Genomic DNA, 24,853 nt, shown 5'->3' with positions numbered 1-24,853 from the left:
TACAACGCAATAAGAGAAATTTCGAATCAGAAATTAAGAATATAGAACTATTTTTGGAGAGCATGTTCTTAATTTAATTTTTTTTTTTTAAATTGACTAAAATTTACTAAAGAAAATTTTCAAATTGCTTTTTTATGTAGTTTTATAATTGTTTGTTTTAAACTCTAAATTCAAACGCGTAGTGACGTCAACACATCGTTTTTAGCAACGTCACAGCACGGAGAAATGATAAAGTAACATGTAGAATGATAAATGATTTGATTTTCCATAGAAACAAGCGAAACAAGGTTTTTTTTTTTGTAAAGTTTACCACAAAAAAGTTACATTTTAACCTAGTAGAGGCTTGCTAAACTATAAACTTTTTTTAAAGTTAATACTAGCATTTTTTCATTAATTATTAATAATTAGGCGAGCGAAGCGAGCCTCTACTAGGTTAAAATGCCACTTTTTGGTGGTAAACTTTACAAAAAAAAAATACAAAAGATTTGGAAACTTTCTCCCTGCTTCCAATTAAAACGAAGATTACGAGAAAATTGGTGATAAAATATATTCAAATCTTTGTGATTTTGTTAAGTATCTCTTGCGAAAAATGAAAATAATTAATAAGTTGTACCATTTTAAATTATATAATATTCAAAAACTTTTAACGGAGAACTTAATGAAAATTACATTTTAGATCTGGAGGAAAAATTGACTTACCGTTTGTTGATTTTCGTTGATTTGGTGAAAATCTTGGCACTTGTAACACAACTGGTGGCGTTGATGTAGGTAAATTGCCTGTATGCGCATATCGTATACCGGTTGGTGATGTGGAAGGAGATTCGACTTTAATGTTAGGATGGTAATTACTGGACACATTTTGAGACCGATGTGAATGATGAGCATGTGGATGATGGTGTCGATGTTGTGAAGCGGACGTTAAGGAACGTTGTGAAGAATGTAGCGTGGGTGGTAAGGTATTACTACGTACGGGATGATGACTTATTGGTGGTGGCGTTGAATGTAAATTACTATTATTTAAAGGGCTACCATCTCTATGTATGGACGAATATGGGGAATGGGGTGATATGGTTGACAAGGATTGTAGGGATTGTGTTGTTATTGTTCGATGAGGATTTTTTATACAATTATTGTTATTATTATTATTATTGTTATTGTTATTGTTATTGTTATTGTTATTGTTATTGTTATTGTTATTGTTATTGTTATTATTATTATTGTTGTTGTTATTGTTTAACAATAGATGGGCAGGAAGTATACGTAAACATATTGGGCGTGCTGCTGAACCAGACGTTGGATGTTTTATACTCAAATCTACTGGTTCAACTTGGACGGGAGGACCATCAGCTTGCTGCAACAAAATAAAATTTATTGTTAGTGTTTATTTTCCACAGTTATTCAACAACGAATTTTTTTCCGAATATGAGTCAATTGTTAGTGCATACCTGGCAGGGATTTTTTTAATGATTTTATAAATTTTAATTTTGAATTAATCTAGTAATTCAAAATTTTCTAACATAAAAGGTTTGATTTTATTTTTATATGAAGTTGGACTAGGTATAAATCAATTCTGAAAATTTAAGGGAAGATATAGTTAGCTTTCGATATTTCAAAAACGAAGGCAAGTAAAGAAAAAATTTAGATTTATTTTTTGTCTTCCTCCATGAAGTTAAAAACAAAATTCGTCATCAAAGTTGAAAATAAGGTACAAATAATTTCAACTACAAGTTTAAACTTGCTGATACAACCTTAAACGACCTTAAAGTTAAAAATATTTAGCTAGTTGTTTTAAAACAGAGCATTTTGGTTTTTATCAATCTCAAAAGCTAACTATAAACCCTTAACATAAAAAATCAGTAGACGAAAGCTATTTAAACAATTAACTTATGTAACTATTATTTTAAGTTAATAATATTTCACTAATTTTACAGTATTTAAAATCAGATTAATATTACCTAAACATGTAAATAATTAACAAATTTTTACATAATACTGCCTATAATTTACGCAAATTTAATACTATCAGTATAAGCAGGGTATTTAAACAATTAACTCGTTTAGTCATTATTATCACTAGTATAAATAATAATTTTATCTTTTAACAGTTTTTCAAATAAGATTATTGGAAAAAAAAAGATCGTAAGATTTCATTAACATAATTTTACTACCTATAATTAACACAAATTAAATATTTAAATACACATTATATTGGTAATAATATTTTCAATTAATTAGTAGAATTTCAACATTTAATTCTAATAATCATGATTATCTGTTATTATGAACAGTTACGAAAATACAGAAAGAATTTATAATTTTTCAAAATTATATACCAAAAGCAAATAATGATTATTTATTTTAAGTCGTTTAAAAAGTTTAGTCCGTTTTTATGAGTCTACTTTAAACTGTAATATCTCAGTGGAAACTTATTCAATTTAATCGAAGAAAACGCCATTTTAATCAATGTATTTTTGTCAACGTAACACAAGTCGATTAATTTCCTCGGCACAAAAATTGGGTGCTCGGTATTGGATGAAGTCGACGAAAGCCGTTTTTCTTTGGCTTGATTATCGGAGGTTATTCCGGTAAGAAACTTATTGAAGTGCTTGAAAAGATGATAGTCAGTCGGCGAGATGCTATAAGATTATTTTTGGTCGGTGATTTGTGAAACGTGTGGACAGGAATTTTCTAGGAGCAGGAATGGACCTTTTACATTGACCAGTGCCGGCTGCTACTGACGCAATTTTCGGTACATTTAAAACAGTTAATAACCAATTAAAATGGGTTGGAAACAACCATAGACATGTCACTACAAGACGGTAATTTCTTAACATACGTATAACAACCTGCGTATCAATTTTCAACTCTCTAGTTAAATTTGCAGAGGCTAAATAGGTGTCCAAAGCCTTAAAAAGCTAGAAAAACATGTTATTTCAACACAGAAAGAGACTACGAACTTGAAATGAGCAAAAAATGGTAAGCTAGGTAAAAACAGTTGGCTTATTAAATTTAGTTGAAGAATGAAGTTTTATTAGACTAAGTTGGTGCTTGGGAAAGGACTGGAAAATCAACGCGTAATTTTTAACACTAAATTGTCATTTTGAAAACGAGTTGACAGTCAAGTAAAAATAAAAAAGTTGCTTCGATCAGACTTGGGTCTTTACTCCAGCCGTTAAGTATCTGATGCTGGTCTAGCCTTGATTGCACTGTCTCGATTAGCATTTCCTACTCACCACATAATTGTTTATTTATCTATGGAGTGCAATAAGAAGATTTCAAACTGAGTATTTATTTACCAAAAGCAGCAAAAGCGATTTTTTCGATACGTAAGGTCAAGAACCTACTACATGTAGACACATGTTAATTTTTTCTTTTCATTCATGCGCGCACCCATGCCACAATATTTTTATGCAAGTTGTATAAATAAAAACTTACATTATAAACATGTAGGTAGGTATTATATCTAATAAGATACTAACAATATATTTCCGGGCAGGTGAATGATGGGACAAATCTGTCATTAAACTTATTTATCTTGTTTGTGGTTCTACATTTGCTTATAAACACATATAAATACTATATGATTATATTTATATTTATAAAAACGAATAAAATGGATTTAATATTCTCATTTGGAATATACAATGTTTTTATGTTGTAACAATATTGCAATAATAATCATAATTGAAACAAAAAGAAAATTATTTTTACTAACTGAATAGAGCGACAATGTTTGTTTGTTCATGACAATATTGTCATGAAGTCATGAAGTGTGTATTCACTCAAATGTTATTCAATATTGACATAAAATATTTATTGTACCATGTATATGAAATATGCTCATAGGTGAGAAAGCGAGATGGGTATGCGACTCTTCTACCTATCTCAGTTTCTCTTATAGTAATGAGATAGGTAAAAAGAATGTTGTCTCTCTGTCTTACTCGTATTTTAGGTTGTCGTCGGTCTCATCTTCATATTTTATTTTTAAGGAGTTCGAGAGACTTAAGTCTCATTTGCCCATGCCTTAACTAGAGTAACACTATATTTTAACTTCATCAAACTCTTGAGAAAAGTGTGTTCACGGCCAAACTACCTTTAGAAAATTTTAAAATTTACATAAATTGTAAGAATCTACGTGTGCCTAGAGCATATTCAATATCGTACATATATAAATTTTTTTCCTAACCATTATTGTTCTGATAGAAATTTAACGGTGTTTATTTATTACAATATTTAAGTACCATAAATTGTTGGTGCACAGCAGGATATATGACATTAGTGGTAGTTTATTTGCAACAATGCTGTGAAGGTCTTGCAAAGTTCAAATTTTTACTAAACACTTTAAATAATACATTTTATTAATTCCTCTCCTGTCTACCCGAGAATTTCTCGCATATTTTATTTTGTAAAACATTTTACACTTTCTTTTCTATTTATTTCTTACACCTAGAAAAAGTATATTTATTTAATGGAGAAATGATAAAATTATTTGTCTAATCAGCGGGTTATAAAATTTATTTGTAATATTTCATTCCTTCTTAACGCCAAGAATGTTTTAAGTTTGTCCTTTAAAGCCAAGTTATGTAGCCCCTAGATGTAGTGGGTATAGATATACTCTATACATACCCAAAACTGAATATTTATAAGTTTTTTTTTTTTTTTAAGTAAAAACTTCTTTTGGTGCGTTAAGCACTTTTTTGTCGTCACGCTCCATCACATTTAAAACAGCGGTCCTCAACTGATCACTGAAATTAAGCAACATTGAGCACACTTAGTTCTAGGATTTGCGACCGCTTGAAAACACTGTGTTGTTGCTTTTTTTTATTGGTTATAATAGTTTTTGATAATAATAGACAAATTATGAAATTGTAATAATTTATACATAAATAACTTCAAAATTGTAAAAAAGTAGTTATTTCATAGTTTTAAGTTTTCACTGCCGCCGACAGTCTCTATGACTGACAACCTTCTTGTTTTTTGCTTGACTTCAACAAACCGATAAAAAAATATTTTCATTTCCAAAATTTCAATTTTTGTTTTTTGTTTTATTTAATACTAGAGTGATATCCACCCGCTTCGCTGTGTTTAAAAGTAAAGACTGATAAAGATTACTCTCGATTATCCTCTTTCTATAACAATCGAAATGATGGTAAGGATTGTTTTACACAGGAAAAATATATGTATGGTTTTCTATTCTTTTAAATGTATAATAGTCGTAATTATTCATTGAGTATATCAGAGAAGATGGTCGTGAAATATTTTATGTTGTCTATTTTTACAGAAATTTGTAATTTATGGTATTGTCAAATTAAATTAATTTTTAATTTTTTTAAATTTTTTTATTAATATATCTTTATAAATTATATCTCATGTGTTATTCTGTAATATGAGCTATATTGCTGTACAGTTTTATTAAAAACCATTTGCTAGTTTTAGCGTGAAAGCGTAACAAACAAACAAACAAACAAACATGCTTACTTTGGCATTTATAATACATAGAGATTAGTATTATAGATATAGGTTTTCTTTTTTTGACAAATTACCTTACAGTAGGTTTACGACAAAACTACCATAACTATTCGTAAAGGTAAGAGAAGATGACGAAAGGTAAGGGCTATTTGAGAGGAATTTTCCAGTGGAAATGTATGGTCCCTTCCAAAATATTAATTTTAGAGAAAGTTAGACGCAGAACAAAAACGTAACATTTTCAACGAAATTTTTTATGTGATTATGAACTAATTATAAATACAAAATAATAATCAAAATGTAAGTTAATAATTTATAATTGAATGTTATAGCAGCAAGATGCTCAATTGCGGGAAACGTGAACATTTCTTTCCACTTCTATATTCGCTTTTATATTCATTAAGTTTTGATTATATTTTAAATATAAACACCTCTGTAATTAGATTTGAAATTATTCAGAAATAGGCTTATAATAAAACAAATTCTTCGACGGAAATTAAAATATAAATATAGATGAATATACCAACTACAGCAGACATGAATTATACTGTTGTTGTTACGTTATGAAGAATAATTGATAAATAATAAAATACGATTTGAATTTATGTGTTAATTAATAATAATAATATAATTATTTTTTATTTTTTACTTTATTTTTCTTTCACAATTCTTTGCTATATTTTATTTTTTATTTTTTAAACAAAAATAAATATATATTTATTTTATGGTTTATGCAACAGAAGATGGAACAGTTTAGTCAATTATTAAAATCTGACTTCCTACAGTATAGGGAAGTTACTGTAATGGATCCGAAAATTCGAATCCGAAGTTTTCATCATATATTTATGTTTCATACTCAATTTTTAGCTTGATGCCCAAGTGCAAGATTCTTAATGTATTGATATTTTTACTACACGATTTCCCATAAAAAAATATGATATCAATCTAGGAGTTATCCCAATCCTTGTGTAATGCTCGTTGTCATGTGATGAAAAGACTGGAAAGACGGCGTGTAAAAAAAAAGGAAGTTGACAGAGAAAAAAAAATAAAAATTAAAATTTTTAGGCAATTATCTAGAATCAAGAAATTTTAAGTTAAAAAAAAAAATATTTACATAAATATTTACCAATCAAATGACTTTTTAAATTTATTAATTAAAAAAAAAAAAAAAAGAATTGTGATCGTATTTGAGAATAAATATATATTTTTGTTCGCAGTCGAGTGTTTGGTCCCAGAATTAACAAGATTATTAATTGAAAGCGATATAGTGTTATTATTAATAGAAACATTAAACAACGAATTTCAATAGATTCATCTATTCAATAAAATAAATAAAATAATTAATGTGAACTAGCCGTTGCTAAAACAGGATAGAAAAATCACAGATTAACAGTAATTTACTTTCTTTTTTATAGGCAATTTTTTTACGGATATGATACACAAATTACATACTGTACAAAATTATACCTTAATATTATTTTTCTAGCCTGTTTTTCCCAAGCGGTACACTTTTCGTCATCAGACAGTATAACAAGCTTTTGAATGAGGAGTAAATCATGGAAATTATTAAAGGAATAAGGAAGATATCGCGATGTGACTACTACACAGGCTAGATAAATCTTAATATATATATTTCTTGTGTGCGTGTGTATGTGACGGAACTCCTCCTAGACGGCTGGACCAATTTTGATGAAATTTTTTGTGTGAGTTCAAGGGGATTCGAGGATGGTTTAGATTTACAATTTGGTCCAGTACAACTGTTTTTGAGGGCTCCGTACCAAAAAAATGAAATTTCATTAAATGGTGGGAGCGCATATAAATCATATCACATTATGTATACTATGTGTACTATGTATTTTTAATAGTATTCAGGTATTGTCAATAGGCATTTATTAGAGCCATATGCGAGCGCAGCGAGCTCTACTATCAAAGGTCAGGCCAAAGGTCGAAGGTCAGGCCACTCCAATAAATAGGAGTTAAATTGGGGTTTAGCGGACAGGCTAAACGTAGTATAGGTATTCATGAATTGGAGTTACGTTTTTACGGGACAACGTCCGTCGGGGCCGCTAGTAATATATAAAATTATCATTGATTTTTTTTTCAGGTTGTGGGAAGTTAGTGGTGTGGACCACAACGATCGAAGTCACTGGCACAGCTTGTTTATTTATTGAATAAGATACATTTTATAAAAGTTGTCTTTGTACGTGAAAAAAATATTGAATTATATTTTATAATATTATAATATTATATTATTTATTATAATTATTATGGTTGGTTATCTGACCAATCATATAGAATAACTAATTTATATAAATGTCAAATTGTCAAAGAGAAAAAATGTAGATAATATGGAAGAATTTAACAAAAGATTGTCATTTGGAGAAAATACTTTGTTGAACAATTTTTATGATTTGAATTTAATTTGTTAAAGAATTCTTGGAATGTATGGAATTTATCATTACTAAATTGGCAGAAACTATAGTCAATTTCTCGGCTTAAAAAGAACTACACTATTTAATTTAAAATATTTCTACTTTAACATGCTTTGCTCCCGTATATTTCAACTTTTTAAGAGTTTTACTTCAAATAAATATACCCTTGTAATTTCACTTAAAAAAAACTTACCTTAAAATTTTTCTACCACAAAACAATTCTACTTTTAATAATTTCTACTTTCAAAGAATTTGATAAGATTTAAATTATTTATATTTCAAATTTCAAAGATTTATACTTTTCAAGATATCTACCCCTTTCAATTTCATTTGTTTGTCGTTTGTTTTCATGAATTTAATATGTTAGAGAATCTTAACAAAACCGAAGATGCCAAAATATTTTGGACAGTAACAGGTAATCGTTTCCATTATTTTATTTGCCCGATCAAAATTTCGCCCATTTGAATTATAAAATTTTTGAATTGATTTTGGACTAATAAAAATAAACGAAATTTATTTCCAATCCTGCTCAGAATATATGAACAATTTCAACATCTTTGGGGCCCATTATAGAACAGAATTTGATAGGAGAAATCATGAGAATAAATCTTTTAAAGAACAGATTAGAGTCACACTTAAAGTCGCCCTTGAAACATGTCTCTCACAAAAAACACTCTCATTTAAATTGCCTTTTTCCTTAAGACCATTTCCAAACCGAACCGATTTGAAAGATAATCGCCAATTTTTTAGTTTTTCAGGTACGAAACCGCGCACTCTAAATCTAGTTAAGAACACTCTCCATTAAATTACCTATCAAACGAAGCAAAAGAAATTAAAATCGGTTCATCAGTTTAGGCGCCACGATGCCACAGACAGACATACATACAGACCCACACACATCGCGGTCAAACTTATAACACCCCTTTTTTAGTTCGAGGGTTAAAAATATAAAGTTGTGACGCAAAAAAAATGATTTGTCTGTAATTGTTCTGATTTACGTTCGCTGTTAAATTTTTTATAAATCTCCATAAAGAGAGCAAAATGAGTCGATAAAAATGCTTAAAAACGTGAAATCTCTTGCGACAACAAAGGCTAACCGTTATAATTAACGATATTAATTGAACAGTTGAATATGTGACTAAACTTCGTCAAAATTATAGTTCAAAGTATAATAACCAGACTATAAACATATAAATAATAATTAATGTATTTGTATATACATATGTAATTTACTTATTGCAAACGGTCATCTAGGAGTTCATATAATTTATCATAAAGTCATGAAGTAAGTCTAGCTAATTATAGCAACAAATATGAAAGCAAAGATGAGCATTGCTCACAAATTATGTACATACAAAAGTATTCAATAATATTAAAATTATATTATAAACTGTATGTAACAACATGCTAGCTCATAAGTCTTAAAAATAAACAAAACAAGTGACGTAAAACTTGTGAAGTGTAATTAAATTACATTTTGTGAAACAGGTAACATAATCTAACACTACATCTATTAACATAAAGCATTATCTAAAGTATCAATGTGAAATCAAGGTATATAAATTAAAAAAATTTAATTTTGCCTTAATATTCCTAAACAATTGATATATATTTCATCGGATTAGTATAAGAATTGTTATCTTAATATATATATTTCTTGTGAGCGTGTGTATGTAATTGAACTCCTCCTAGACGGTTGGACCGATTTTGATGAAATTTTTGTGTGTGTTCGTGGAGATTCGAGAATGGTTTAGATTTACAATGTGGTCCAGTACAACTGTTTTTGAGAGCTCCGTACCAAAAAAATGGAATTTCATTAAATGGTGGGAGCGCATATAAATCATATCACATTATGTATACTATGTGTACTATGTATTTTTAATAGTATTCAGGTATTGTCAATAGGCATTTAATAGAGCCATATGCGAGCGCAGCGAGCTCTACTATCAAAGGTCAGGCCAAAGGTCGAAGGTCAGGCAACTCCAATAAATAGGAGTTAAATTGGGGTAGAGCGGGATGGGTTTAGCGGACAGGCTAAACGTAGTATAGGTATTCATGAATTGGAGTTACGTTTTTACGGGACAACGTCCGTCGGGGCCGCTAGTTTTATAATAAAACGTTAGTTTATAATTTTTTTAAATTTTTTCAAAATTCAAGGCAAGCTGAATCGGTTGAAAAATTTTAGTTTCCTAGGTAACCTTGACGAAAGTAGCCAGTTTTTGGTGTCGTTTTTTTGTGGTTGCACGTTTTGGTTTTATCCTCAGCCAGTAAACAGTATCTAGAATTTTTTAATTGACAAATTTATAACAGCTTTTTAAGCGTCAATTAATTAATGATCTCATAAAAATTTATTTTTTCAATATAAACTCATAAAGAAAACAATTAAAAAATGCATTAATTAAATGTATAAATTCACTTTTGAAACAAAGTGACTAGGTATAATTTTACATTGAAGCGATAAAGAACTAATTAAAAAATTATTATTACACTTAAATTAATCTCTTTCCACGGTAAGATTATTTCAGATATATTTTATAATGCAACATTAAAATGAAAGTGTTGAAAATTAGATCAAACGGGTCCTAAATAACACAAAATCGATGTTAATCCCATTTTATTTGACCATTATAATGCGTTTTATGGACTGTGTTTAAATTGAATTTACATTAAAAATTACTTTACTTAAATTAAATCGAGATTGTTGTATATTTAATTAAAAGTTATGAACATTACTAAAAATAAAATTATTATTTTATTGGTATTTTCTGTCATGTCTGTATATATTAAATTCTTTTTTTAACTCGACTACACCCAAAATAAAAGAGGAGGGTTAAGTGTAAACAAAAAAAAGCTCTTAAGCAGAAGAGTTTTGTCACTGAAGTAATATCCTCCCCCTTCATTTAATGTTCCTCACTACTTTTTATTGAAATGGGATTATTATCTTTTGTCAAAAACATAATATTTTTGCAGAAAAACTACTCAAGAATCATGACAATAGCTGAACTTGAATATCAACTTTCAACCCTCTACCTCAATTTGGAAGGGCTGGCAAAATGTGCAAAGCCATAAAAATGTGCTTTTTTCTCTAAGGATTCACCCCCAAGTGTCTGAAGTGAAACCCCGCCCTTCATACCTAGTTACAATTTATTCGAATAAAAAAAAGCCATGTGGATTATCTTAATCTGTTATGGCTAATAGCTCGTTTTGTAGCTAATCAATAAAAAAATAACAAACAAACGCTGCAGAGTTTGATGGCGGCCACCGAAAGCCTTAGTTAACAACCAGCCCCGGAATCATGATACGGCCCAGGGAGTCAAAATTTTTTTTGTCAATAGGAAACCTAGTTTTTTATAGCACATTCTTACGCTACGTATTATAGTTTATTCTTATGTAAAAGTGTACTAAATTTTAAACTTTCTTTCATTTTTTGTGTAGTCGGGTTATAGTTTTAAACTTTTATTTTATCTCAGTAAATTTGCACTTTATTGTAAAAACTGGAAATAACCTTTTTTTAAATTTGATCAAGTTTTTAATTTATTACCATAAAATGATAATTTCTGCATTATACATTTTTTTTCAATCTAAATCAATAATTTCATATCTTAATGCGTGAATATTTAAACAAAAATTGAGTATTTGTTCAATCATAACATATAAACCCTTTCAGGTAGAATATTTGATTTACATAACCGAAAAATTTACTAAATGTTATCTACCTACTGCGATTTTTATAGTGCTTTTATAATAATAATTTTAAAATCAAATTGAAAATGCCATTAGCAGAATCCAGTGATATTACACGAGCTGTGAAACATAATCCTCCTAAATTTTAAGATTAAGAAAACCTTTGTCTTAATATCTCAAAACCTGGCAGTGTAAAGAAAGAGTTTCGTGAACGAAATTTCCCAAATCCAAAATTCCAAAGGCCACGATTTTTTTAGAATGGATTCAAAAATGCTTTTGATAAATAGTTTTATTGAAAACTCAAGTCATAACTTTCCCGCGATTATAATAATCTCTTTATTCTGGATAGGTATGGCAGTAAAGAATTGCAAAATACTACATGCAAGGGTGTACGAAAGGAGAGGTGCTCAAATATATTCAGATTTTTGATACGAAATGAATCCAAGGATGCTTAAAATAAATACTGGCACCCAAAACTCAAGACCAAATTATTTTACTTTGTACCAATTATCATCTAAGCTTCTGGCATTCCTTTCCCTGTTTATATAGTGTATATACAACTTTCAAGGATTATTATAGAACCTATAAAACACATCATTAAGATTTCAATACTTAATAAGTTTCGCTAATTTTAGATCATTAATTCGAATGATTAACAAAAGTGATAAATAATTATATCTACAATGACATATCATATTTATATGCAGTTTCATATAATTTTATTTTAGAATATTAGAATCATTATTTTAATTCCATATCTATTTGCTTTAGCTTTAGTACTACAATAATTTTAAACGTGAAATTGGAAATTATACAGTGCTTCTAATAAATATAATGGTTATGATTATACAATTAATGTTTATAATGATTACTGATCTAAGACAACTTTATTTCTATTGAGAACGTGTTGTGCGCTTAAGGTTAAGTTTGTATTATCGAACGTTTCTTTTATAGAAAACTGTTAATTATACCAATATTTGTTTTTAATTTTATTATTAATTCCAAGTACCATAATTTTAATACCGTTTAATACCAATTATTATGATTAAATTTTTTTCGTTTGAATTTTCAATTTTTTTAATGAGTTCAAATGAGTACTGTGATGATATATGACGTCGTTGGTAAATTCACCGTTAGAAATTTTGCTGTCTCAATTATGCTTAATCTAAAAATGACTCCTTCAACAGGAAGTGAAGCATACTTGGAATACCAGTTTTTTTAATTACTAGAAAAGACAAAGGGTTAGCCCAATAAGAAATGCATAATCATCCAATGCATGTCATCCCTAATCTAAATCTCCATGTCAGATTTCTATGAACAGAAATACTCACAAAATTTAAATGAAATAATAACCTAATAAGGTCACTTATTAGTTTAAACAACTACAATGGAGATTTTGTATATTGTAGAAAATAATTATTGAGGATTTCAAAGCAAACGTTTTTGCTTGAACGTGTGGCTCACAGCAGAAATGTCAAGATAGCGCCGCGTTTTCATTACTCATTGATTTTGTATGTCATGTGACGTTATGTTTACGGTCCCAAAGCACGGATGACATTTACATTAATTGAGTTAAATGAGTATCTCAAATTACAAGCAGTATTCTAAATTAGCCCCATTTCCTCTACTTTGTTAAGTGCCTTTTTTGTATTTGAAATAGATGACCGCTCTTCTTACGAAAGTTATCATACAGAAAAACATTTCTTATCACTTGTTATAATTAGCACCATGTTAAACTTATAAAATCATGATGTTAATTATCTAATTAAAATTTTATTGCCACTGTTGATTATTTTCCCACAGCTTGGAAAAGTTTTTTTGCCACATTATTACTACTACAGGTATATGCTTTTATTCTTGTGTTATATTAATTATTAATTGGATTATAATAAAAATGTTATTTTATTGATCACTTCATAAATTACAAATTCTCCAAGAAAAAAAATTATCAGAAAATTTATGGAACAATTAATTAAAAGGCGTTAATTACACCTAGAAATGTGAGAGTATTTCAAGTTTTTTTTTAATCACTGGTTTTTATTCCACTCATTATAAAGTTGATTGATTTTTTTCATGATTAATGGCTGAATTAAATTTGAAATGTAATTAATAAATTTTATATTTTAGTATTGAGTCGTTAAAACGTTTAAAAGTACAATAATTTATGTATATATGAAATGTTATTTATATTACTGTAATTATTTCAGTAGACAACGAACAAAATACTCCGAAATGCATTCAGTCTGTCGCATTGGTAACCGATGCCAAATTTACACCGCCTGACGTCCATATTGCATTGACTCGTCCGTCATAGCTATTCCCTCAATATGGCTTTTACACTGATACTGACAGAGCCCACAAAAAATTTCCATATACCTTCCGAAGCTAAGGAAATTAGGAACAGTCAGTATCTTGAGAATACGATGCAGTGCGCTACCTATTTGAGGGCTAAACAGGTGCATACTAAGAGGTCTCTACTTGGGTGTGCGAAAATTTTAGATTTTTACGTTTTTTCGTGCGATGATGGACTGGTTCGTAACGGACGGACTGTTGTACAATAATATGAAATTTTAATCCTTTTAATAATCCATTTTGAAACTAATAAAATTAATCGATTTAAAGAAATATATGTGAACATAAACTCTAAGTAAAAATAATATTAAATTAATGACCTTAGTGTACGGTATTTACAAGATTATGCTCTTTTGAAATACATGCATTATAAATTTACATCTTTTTACAAATATTCAGTAAAGCTTTTTCATTTAAATGACCAAACATTTCGATTATAAAAGTTCGAGTGAGTGCATAATAAAACGTATTTCTATGACTCTGTTTGCCTGGTGCTTGGTAGATTAACAAAGGTATATTTGGGAAAAATTTTTAAACCATGGCTGGAGTAAAACATTAGAAGTCCAATTATTGTAAACAAAAATCATTTTCCGCCCTAGCAAGCTGTCTGAACCTGTTTTTAAACCCCTGCCTAAAAAAGGGCTGTTATATGGTTTGACCGCTATGTGTGTGTGTGTCTGTCTGTCTGTCTGTGGCATTGTAGCACCCAAACGGATGATCAAATTGTTTGAAAGATAATTTGACGGATAGTTCTCTTTCTTTTTAAAAGTAATTTGGCGGATAGTGACGGGCACGTGCAAAACTAAAAAATTGGCGATGATCTCCAAAATCGGCTCAGCTCGGTAAAAGCTTTAAGGAAAAATATGAGAGTGTTCAAGATTTGTGATTTGTGTTCTAGAAGTGAAAGTTCGGGGTTCCGTATCCGAAGAATTTGTCGTTTTTTTTAAAATTTTTTAAATTTCACTTGTATAATCCGTTAAGTTGTCAACCACTTTTAACATTATATAGCATATAAAATAGTAAAAAAACTCGATTCCCATATATTTAACACTCGCCCCACGGGAGAAACTCATTTTTCTTTATTAATGATTGATCAACATACATATATCAATTCTCCAAATGGTAGGCACAAATTATATAAATATGTTTTCTTTATGGACTCACGGTCTAAAAAACCAAATGTATTGTATAGAAAGATATTTTATTTTGATATTAAACATAATTTATTTTATCATTAAAGAAATATAAAACTTTCATAACTTATGTAATTTAATAGTCAGTGTGTAATTAATACCAAAGATAATATGTGCAATAATTAATTTAAATGCATTAATTCATACATAAAACAGGAATTTATTATTTAATAATTATATTTGAGTAACAAGATTAAAAATATCGTCCTTCAAAATATTATTATATTCATATTAATAATACGGATAATCTTGGCCATTTGTATTAGGTGGAGTCAGCTGAACCTTGAATGTAGATGTAGCTTTTATGAATTAACGTGAAAAAGGAAATTTCAAAATTTTTAACACGAAATTCCAATCAGCTGCAGGAAAATGGTTTACTTTTTATTTTTAATTTCCCAGAGGAAGTTAATGTAATGGAGCCGATTTTGAAAATCTCCAGTTCTACATATTTCCGCGGTTTCAAGGATGCAATATCCGAATCAAACCTTTTCAATGCGATGTCTGTGTGTGTACGCATGTGCGTATGTTCCTTCGGATTTTTCGCCTCGATTATCTCGCGAACCAGTTATGACATTAACACGTGACTGCCTTATTCGACGCGTAATTGTGTATTTAACAACTGGAAGAGTTTTCAGCAGAATTAGTTAAGCCGTTTTTAATGGTAATAAAAAAACTGGTAAAAACTAAATAAACAGAATCTGAAAAGTGGATAAAACACATCATTTATATATGGAGATAATTATCGTTCCAGCACAATCTACAGTACATGTTCGAAGAATAATTTATGCAAACTAACAAAATCTTTTTTTAATTGTATTTTCTCCCTCTGGGAAGTTAGTCGTGTGGACAAAAGGGTTCGCACTCACACGACTTCAGTACCACACCGACTATATACTGCCAATTTTCTTTCTTATTATAAACCGATAAAAGTTGCAATGCTCGAAATACTTGAATAACAATTGTAAATAACAATTTGAAGTAAAAAAATATTTCATTTTAAATCTGTTGTAATTCTACTTTCAATATTTTTCAAATTCATTTATTTTTGGCATGGATTTCAATTTATGAATTTAATAATTGATTAAAACTGTACACCTGTCAATCATTTCATAGTTTTAAAATCTGAAGGTCATATTTCTATCTTCTTCGTAAAACTATCGATTATTATTAAAAATTATGAATAAATTTGAATATGACGTTAAGTGTTAGCAGACTCACATAACTTCATCCATAATCAAAATATTTATCTAAATTTGATTGATTAATGAATAATATACAGATTTTTATCATTTGATTGGCAACTATTATTTTGAAGGTTTTGAAACATTAACAAAATATGCTTAGAACGTAATTTTACGAGGAAAAAATAAATTGAAATAAATGATTTAATAAAGATATTTTGTTTGGTCATTAATTTTAGCGGATCATAAAATTGTCTTTTTTCAAGAAATATTTATTTTTGATGATTGTTTTCAAAATAATTATATAATTTCTTATAAGTTTGTAGATATTGTGATTGTTAATTAATTTCAAAAATGATTTCGTTATTTGAATTCTAAACTCTATGATAACTATCCAATATTTATGAAAATAATTTAGTCTTAGCCAACACCAAAATGTAATTCATCTTGCAATTTTTTTTCGAACTTACATTCGAAAATGAGTCTTTGAGGCGCAAAAACCATGTTTTTGGTAGGAAACAAAATTATCCATTGGAGACAAAAGTGTAATGAAAAAAAGAAGAAAAATCAAAAAATCTTTTCTTGGGCTTTCTTCTTAGGCTCACCTTTTGGAATTCGATAGTAGAAACGTAAGTAAACTATTCTAACTCTACCAATGTGTTCTTAAAATTCACGTGTAACTCATTCAAGGGGTAACATCTTATTGAACAAGCCTGTAGAATAATTTATCTATACGCTCGTGAGAAAATAAGTACTTTTCCCACCAGCTTGCGTGGAAAATAGTTCATTACTGTCTTTAATGTGATAATGAATTCATTTCCATAATAGAGCGGTAATGAACTAAGTAACTTTAGTAACTTTTTTAATTTTCTCAATAAGCCCTGACAATTTTAAATAATAATTGACAAATTTTAAATAATAATTATCGTTTTTTTTCACAGTTTAGCGGGGTAGATAGTTTTTTACCATAACGCATTAAGTGTGATAACGCATTATTAACGTACTTCTGCGATTATCCAACCGGTGCTCGTGCAAAATTTCGCAGGAGTATAATACGTTAATAATGCTTTTACCACACACAAATAACTATTTTAGAGCGTTATTTATCAAAGGCATCATTTGGCGACGAGCATTTATACCAATCTTATATATGCGATTTTCATAGATCGCATCATAAATATTTTCACGTTAAAATTGATACTATAATAATGTCAACCTAATTTTTTATACTTGACTATGACAAAAACAAATCGAATCAAGGCAATTGTACGGATTCTAGTAACATAAAAGCGGCTAAGGTACATACACACCTTACTTAGACTTGATGACGATTGTGTGTATAGAATTCACTCTTTGATTCCTCTATTTGTAATAACATATTATGCGTGCAATCAATGTAATAAATTTATTAAAAAACTTACATACATATATGACCATAAGAGTTATAAGGTAAGTACATTATTATTACCGTATTATTAATTATTCTATAATTATTCTTTGTCGGCATTATAGTGTAGGTACGTAAGCTGAAGAAATGTTACTTTTTTTTGTGTTGTTGAAATTATTTTGATGAAATCATCTTGTGTGTGCATGTTTATACTCAAAATTTCCATATATTATTCTTAATTTCCATACGTTTATAAAGAGACGACTTGTGTAAGTAAGATAATGTTAGGTTTTTAAACTGATTTATTAATAAATATGCAATATAAAAACGATTTTATTAAAACAAGTATGTATTTATTACACTAATGAATATTTAAGGGCATTGGATAAATTATTCGGATTACTCGATTATAACGAAGAAAGATTGTAAGGAACAATTATGTGTCTCGTTAAACAGTGACTACAGTAGGACTTGTCATAGCGAGAAGAGTGAAGAAAGGACTTATTTCTTCTATCACTGCCCAGTTATGATTAATGCAAAAACTGTCATACTTGGAATAGTCATTTTTTGATGGACTCTCGGAGCATTAGTTTCTCGAATCATCAAATTTTACCTGTTGGTTTTGTTGAAAATCTTTTTAAAGTTTAAAGATAAAGGCATTGTGAAAATCACCTTTTATGAAAAATAGTTTTTTATGATTGATTTTGTTAATCATAATAATTAGCGTAGACCAAAACCTTTCAACAACTAGGCATTGATTCGCTAACGGCTTTGTTTCTCTGCCTACTTGACTATCATCTTTGTTTATTGCAAACGTCAGAAGATTTAATGTGATCCTAATTCTAATTTTTGATTCAATATTTCAAACTTTAAAAGCGCACTTTTCAGGCAAATGGTTCAAAATGAAAAAAGCGAAGATGATAACAAGCACTAAGAATTGGCAATTTTTGAATTAAAAACTTATTTAGGCATTAGCACTTTTGGGGGCGAACAAAAATCTTGGAACTCGCGTTATCGTCACGCTCTATAACATGTCACATGGAAAAAATGGTTCTTGTCCCATCACTGAAATTAAGCAACATTCAGTAGTTCAGCACTCTTAGTTCTAGGATGAGTGACAGCGAGAAACATTGTGTGCTGTTGCTTTTTTTATAATTATAATAGTTTTTTATACGCATGTTAATAATTTCAATTTACAAATAATGAAATTGGAATTATTTATACTATAATTTATAAAAAAATTAAAAAATAAACACAGTTATTCTAAAGTTATAAGTTTTCACTTCCGTGGATAGTCCCCATGACTGATTATCTTCTTTTTGTTGAGAGCTGTATATTCAGATTGTATTTGTCTACTCGCATTCTCTTCTTAATATACCGTGTGAACAGTTCCTATGATAACTATAACGTAAAACAAGGTCATTTTAATTTTAACAAGAAAATATACTTTTGAAAATAAAATTAATTGATAACTTTAAATTCGTTTCGAGATTGAATGACAACGCGGTTTGTCTGGTAAATATTTTTAAATAGGTATCCTTCTTTTAACCAAAAAAGATAACTTTTTTTATTATGAAGTAGTTCTTTTTTGTATTTGCTACATTTTATTTCGAGTACGTTTATCAAAGAGAATCTAGAATTAGATAATTTAAAAATAAGGCTGTGCAAAACCTCAGATAATTATTTGAAAATTATTATTTCGCTATTTGAGCTGATCGAATAACCTTTATGATTGTAACAAGACCTTTTATTACAACAGTATTTAGTATAAAATAATGAATATTTAATACTCTTAATTCTACGTTTCAATGAAATATAAGTAGTTAATTTGTAAAAAGTCATCGCTATAATAAAAAAGAGTCTATAATTACAGCTAATTGTATTATGATTTTTAATTAATACTTTATTAATAGTTTTTAGCATTATTCAATTAGTAAGTTGTTTTTACAACAGATTACCTTTCTATAAACAGTCATAGGTTACAACTACAATCTTAATAAAGAACCTAGGAAATGTTTGATATTGAAATTTCATCATGTCTCTTTCATTAATTGATCTTAAGCATGTTTACAAGAAAAAATCTTTTAGTATCCATATAAAATACGTGCCTAGCCAACTAAATATACGTGAGGCGTCCTATATTGAAATATTATAGACATTAATTTTTAAAACTTAAAATAAATTTTTCTACGCAAAACAAATGCTTTTGAAAGATTAATGAAACGTTAATTTTAAAGTACAAGTATTTAAAATTGAAAAATGGTATTCAATAAAATTTCCAGATTCACAAATTTCATGATTCACAAAAATAACATTATTAATTAAAAAAATATGTTTTGAAATTCTTACAATTTTAATTGCTTTTTAACGATGACCAAAAAAATGGAAAAAATATGGCCTTTGCTGCTTTTGGATTCTTTGTAGATATTATAACCCAAAAGTGATGACAATCTAGTTGTGAAAGGAGACCAATTTTTGAATTTTTTTGATCAAAATAGCCAATATAAATAGCAAATATATACATAGTTTTCTCGAAATTTAATTAAAATACAACTTTTTTTTCCGCAATTAAAGACAAAATTTTTGTAATTTTCTTAAAGGTATTCCTTTGAAATTATCTAAATAAATCGCAAACAATTTTTGTTTCAAAAGCTGGTACACTTAAAGAGAAATTTTTTCCAAAAGCGGTCTAAGTGCGACCCGAAAGGTCCACACGACTAACTTCCCAGTGGAAAGGGTAAACAAATATCATATGTTTTAATATTTATAATTTTTTGTATAAAATTTTTTTTTTCATTTTTCCGTGGACCCTCCAGCGGAGATTCGCCCCGAGATCTTTTTAATGTATGAAGTTCACAATAACAAAGCTAAAAAATTCATAAAAAATACCCATATTCTAAACATGAAGAGCATTATAAAAAGTTAACTTATTGATGGATGATATGAAATCTAAAAAATGTCAAACAATATAATAAACAATTGAGTTCCATTTTCTGAAGTAATACAATATTATGATAATCAGTAATGGTTGTACAACATTGGGATTAAAAGTAAAAATTTGCCATCATCATTTAGAAAAATAGCTGAATATTGTTTCAAACAGATTTATTTATTAAAAATTTGCTATAAAAAAGCACGTATTACCGGCCTGGAAGAAAATTCTAAAAAGAGGAGCTTAAAAATTGCCCCATCTAAAAAACAATCTGTTATCGTGAAGGGGCTTTGACCAAAGATTTTCTGCGTGAGGAGCGGACACCGTAATCACAAGACCATTGTGATTACATTGAGAATACTACTTATTTCCTTATTCAGAATACTATTAATATTTCAAGATAATAAAGTTTAAAATAAGACAAAGTTTAAACGATGATGACATAGATCTTGGCAGAGCCGAAACTACTAAAGGGCAACCAAAAATTATTAAAAAAATTTTGTATTTTAGCGCACAAGATTATTTTCTGGGGATACTGTAGATAAAATTTAAATTAAGCGTTCGTAGCGATTGCTATATCAAATACTTCACTTAAATTGATATTCGTAAAATATGTACCTAAATTCAAATACATATGTAAGCCCGTATAAGAAAGAATATTAATAGTTAAATATTTATACCATTAATTTTATCTCGATTGTGAACTAATGTTCTCGTCGGGAACAGCTTGTTAGGAACCTTCGTACCTTTAGAAGGTGTCTTTATAGGAAATATAAATGTTGTTTTCAATAATAGTTTTAGAACAATTTTGGTTTTAATCATATCAGTTCTTTATTTCTTCATACATGAAGAGTATAAAGTAGTTCATGAGTTCAGTAAAGTACATGAAGTGCATGAGTCCAATAAAACTTGCAGTTAGAGGCGCCCAAAAAGCGGCGAGAAAAGCAGAAGGAAATCGATGAAAATTTTAATGCTTCCATAAACTGCAAGCTGCAAGTGGTTATTGAAAGTGATTTTTACTTCACTTCTACAGTATTATTATAACGAGTGATATCAGCTCTATTTTCGGTTATGTTGTCCAAGTGAATGCAGTAGATTTTGCAAGACTCCAGCATGACATATATGTTTTGGAATATTTGCAGAAGACTTGTATACATTTGAAACAGGAAGAAAACATATTGGACAATCTTATACAAAATATTATATAAATATATATTATGATAATATATTTATTTATAAGGATATACATATTTCGTAAACACAACTGTTACAAATGCAATACTTCTTATACAATGCAATGGAAAGAAGACCCTATATCTAGCTATTTGAAGGAGAACAATATACATTTTAAATAGTTTAGGTGCTGAACGAAGTTAAATATGCAAAAAAACCGGTGAGAGGATTTTATCTTTTGGAATATTTAGATGTCACATCGAACTGGCTCAAACAGCCGTTCAATTTAAAGCCTAGTCTTCTTAACAAACGGGGTTCTTCAATTGGCGGCTTGAGGGACATTAAGTCATTCAATCAAACACTCGGGTCAATGACTTGGATCGATAACGTTTAACTACTTGCCTAGCCTAGTCATTTGAGATCATAAAGACTTAGTGGCGCTGAAACCCACACACTCTCAATATGGTTTCGGCAAGCAAGAATATTGTTGTCATTTTTCATGGATTTTCATGGTACAGTGAAAAAAGTTGGAAGTATGATACTATCAGAAACCGGAGACAAACTATCGTGATGAAATTTCAGAAAATTCAATTTCTTTGAGAGATACTGCGGCAAGGCAGTAACATTTTGATGTCCAGAGATTCGAAAATGTAGTTGTAAAAATGCCTGTTGTGAATCAGGCATTCGTCGCAATAATCGATATTTACTTGTTTTGTTTGAGGAAACTTTTGAGAATAATTAATGAGTATCTTTAAATTAAACAAACTGCTCAAAAAGAAGGATCATATACGACTGAATTTAACAAATACAACCATACTTAGCGCCTGCACTAATAGGTACAATGTACATACCTGGTTTATGTAACTCCTTTTAAGTGGAGAGGTGATATACACGACAGCCACGAAAGAAGAATAACGTAGAGTAAATGTAGTACCTATAGTATTTATACCGTAAACTTTTTATAAAATTATATTAGTACAGCAAACGAACCTTTATCTTACGAAAAAATTGTTTGCTGGGTGTATTGACTTGTGGTTTTTTTTCACTGGCTTCAGAAATTTATCTTAAAAAAAGTATTTTTAGTTCTTATATAGGCTTTATAACACCCGCACCATTGGGATAAAAGGGGTTCAAATCGTAAATAAAATCAGATAGAATAAAATAACTAAAATACTAACGTCAAGGTCAAAAGGTCAAAATACTAACGTAAACCAAAATTTATAAGGGGATTTTTGGGGTCGCCGACCAAGAATTTTCAGTCAAAATGGTACTTTTTATAATTGTGGGTGAAAATTGAATTAATTTGATCATAAATTAAAGATCCGTAACTTCAAAAACCCCCTTACATTTCTTTAAAAGGCTTAAATTTAAAAAAAGGTATTATTTATTTCAAGGGTCTGCTTAGGTGGGATTACGGGAGGGGGGAGGAACAAATTAAACATTTTGACTGAAAGATCAAGGTCAACGAGTCCAATAGTCTCTTATATGTCCTTAAAAATCTTAGTTTGCAACAAATGGTGTTTTCATTTTGAGAGTCTTTTAGGCCCCTGAAAGCTGGAGAAAGGGATTCATAAAGGTGTTTGTTAATTAATAAATTTTAAATTTCTGGTAACTTTAGCATTTTGACCTTTTTTAAACTCTTTAAAAAATTATTTTATTCTATCTGATTTAATTTACGGGGGTTAAAACTAAACAGATCCGCTTTAAACCATATAGACTATTTTATGGAAAATTTTCTAAAGTCTATGCAAAAAATTTTAAGTCAGTACACTCAGCAAACAATTTTTACGTAAGAATCAAAAAATTCTAGGTTCATTTATTGTACTATATATACAACAAACACAGTACAGTCACATAGTGCAAGGTGAGTAGCAGCAAGCGAGCGCATCTTCAAGCCTCAGGCAATGACTGTCATAGTATCTTTACGTATTATTATATGCTGCGATACGATGCGCTTTATAGGTAAATATATTATTACTAAAGTATAATATGTTTCACGGTTTATGAAGGTTTGAAACATTATTTTTTAAACACTTAAATCAATGTTTCACAAAGTTATTTCTCCAACCACCCACTTTCAGACAAAGTTCCACCCACGGACCTTCACTGCTAGGGTTCTATTGGTAAATGTTGAAGTTTTCTTTTCACGTTGCTTTGAAGGAAGGCGGCGAGTTCTTTTTGGTTTTCTTTTTTGGCACACATACTCTTTAAATGGACACGATAAAGGTTTTTTCCTTCTCGCCGACCCTTTTTCCAAGAAATTTTTCAAGATATTATTAACCTTGCACTATTCTCATCTGCCATTTTCAGCGCCTACAATCCTTAACAAGGATAATTCGTAAATTTAGACAGCTTTTCCTGTACAGATATATCTATATAGAAAACATTTTACGAAGTTTCAAACTGTTGAGATGCAATAAAATATTTTTGTCATTTTTACCACTTTCAGAACGCGTAAAAGTTTCTATCTCGAGCACATTATAAAATAAAATTGAAACGAAATTGAAGGTCCATCCAAATGGGCTTAATACGATCTTCTAAGACGATTAAATTTACGTTTACTTCTCTTTTTTTCTCAGGCTTCATCAAGCTTTTACAAATAGTCAGGTATTAGTGACTCATAGATAAAATTATTTTCTACTTTTTAGTACAAAAAGAACTTGTCTCTCAAAGAGTATTTTTATTAAAATTTTTTTTTAAACTAATTTATCGTACTGAGAATTGACTTGAAATTTATACAGTTTCATTTTTTTGGTAACACTTTCGTTTCGGTGTACTGATACATTCTGTCATTTATATAAACAAGTATACATAATATTATTATAATGTAATGCATATGTATCCATCCATATATATATAGTGCCACAATCGTTTTTTAGCCAACCACCGCACCCACCCCCGATATAATCTACAAAAAATAAAATATAAACACATCCAAGTAACATTCACTTTGTGTGTGCAAACAAAAACATTTTGTGTGCATAAGTAAGTCTCAACATATGCTTTTACATATTTTTCTTTATTTTTTACTATATGGTTACTGTTCTTGAAAA

General features: G+C 29.0%; 1 protein-coding gene across 1 annotated transcript in view; it reads right to left on the bottom strand.

Moving 5' to 3' along the window:
* LOC123297938 (Krueppel-like factor 3) overlaps nt 1-24,853 on the bottom strand; it is a 427,850-nt gene that overhangs the window by 173,063 nt on the left and 229,934 nt on the right. Inside the window, exons 3-4 of the mRNA XM_044879776.1 lie at nt 1,239-1,351; nt 700-1,163 (exon numbers count right to left, since the gene is read on the bottom strand). Coding sequence (XP_044735711.1) covers nt 700-1,163; nt 1,239-1,351 — 577 coding nt within the window. The remainder of the gene's footprint in view (nt 1-699; nt 1,164-1,238; nt 1,352-24,853) is intronic.

This window comes from Chrysoperla carnea, chromosome 4, assembly GCF_905475395.1.
Source record: "Chrysoperla carnea chromosome 4, inChrCarn1.1, whole genome shotgun sequence".
Taxonomy (NCBI): domain Eukaryota; kingdom Metazoa; phylum Arthropoda; class Insecta; order Neuroptera; family Chrysopidae; genus Chrysoperla; species Chrysoperla carnea.
This window is presented reverse-complemented; position numbering and strand designations above follow the sequence as displayed.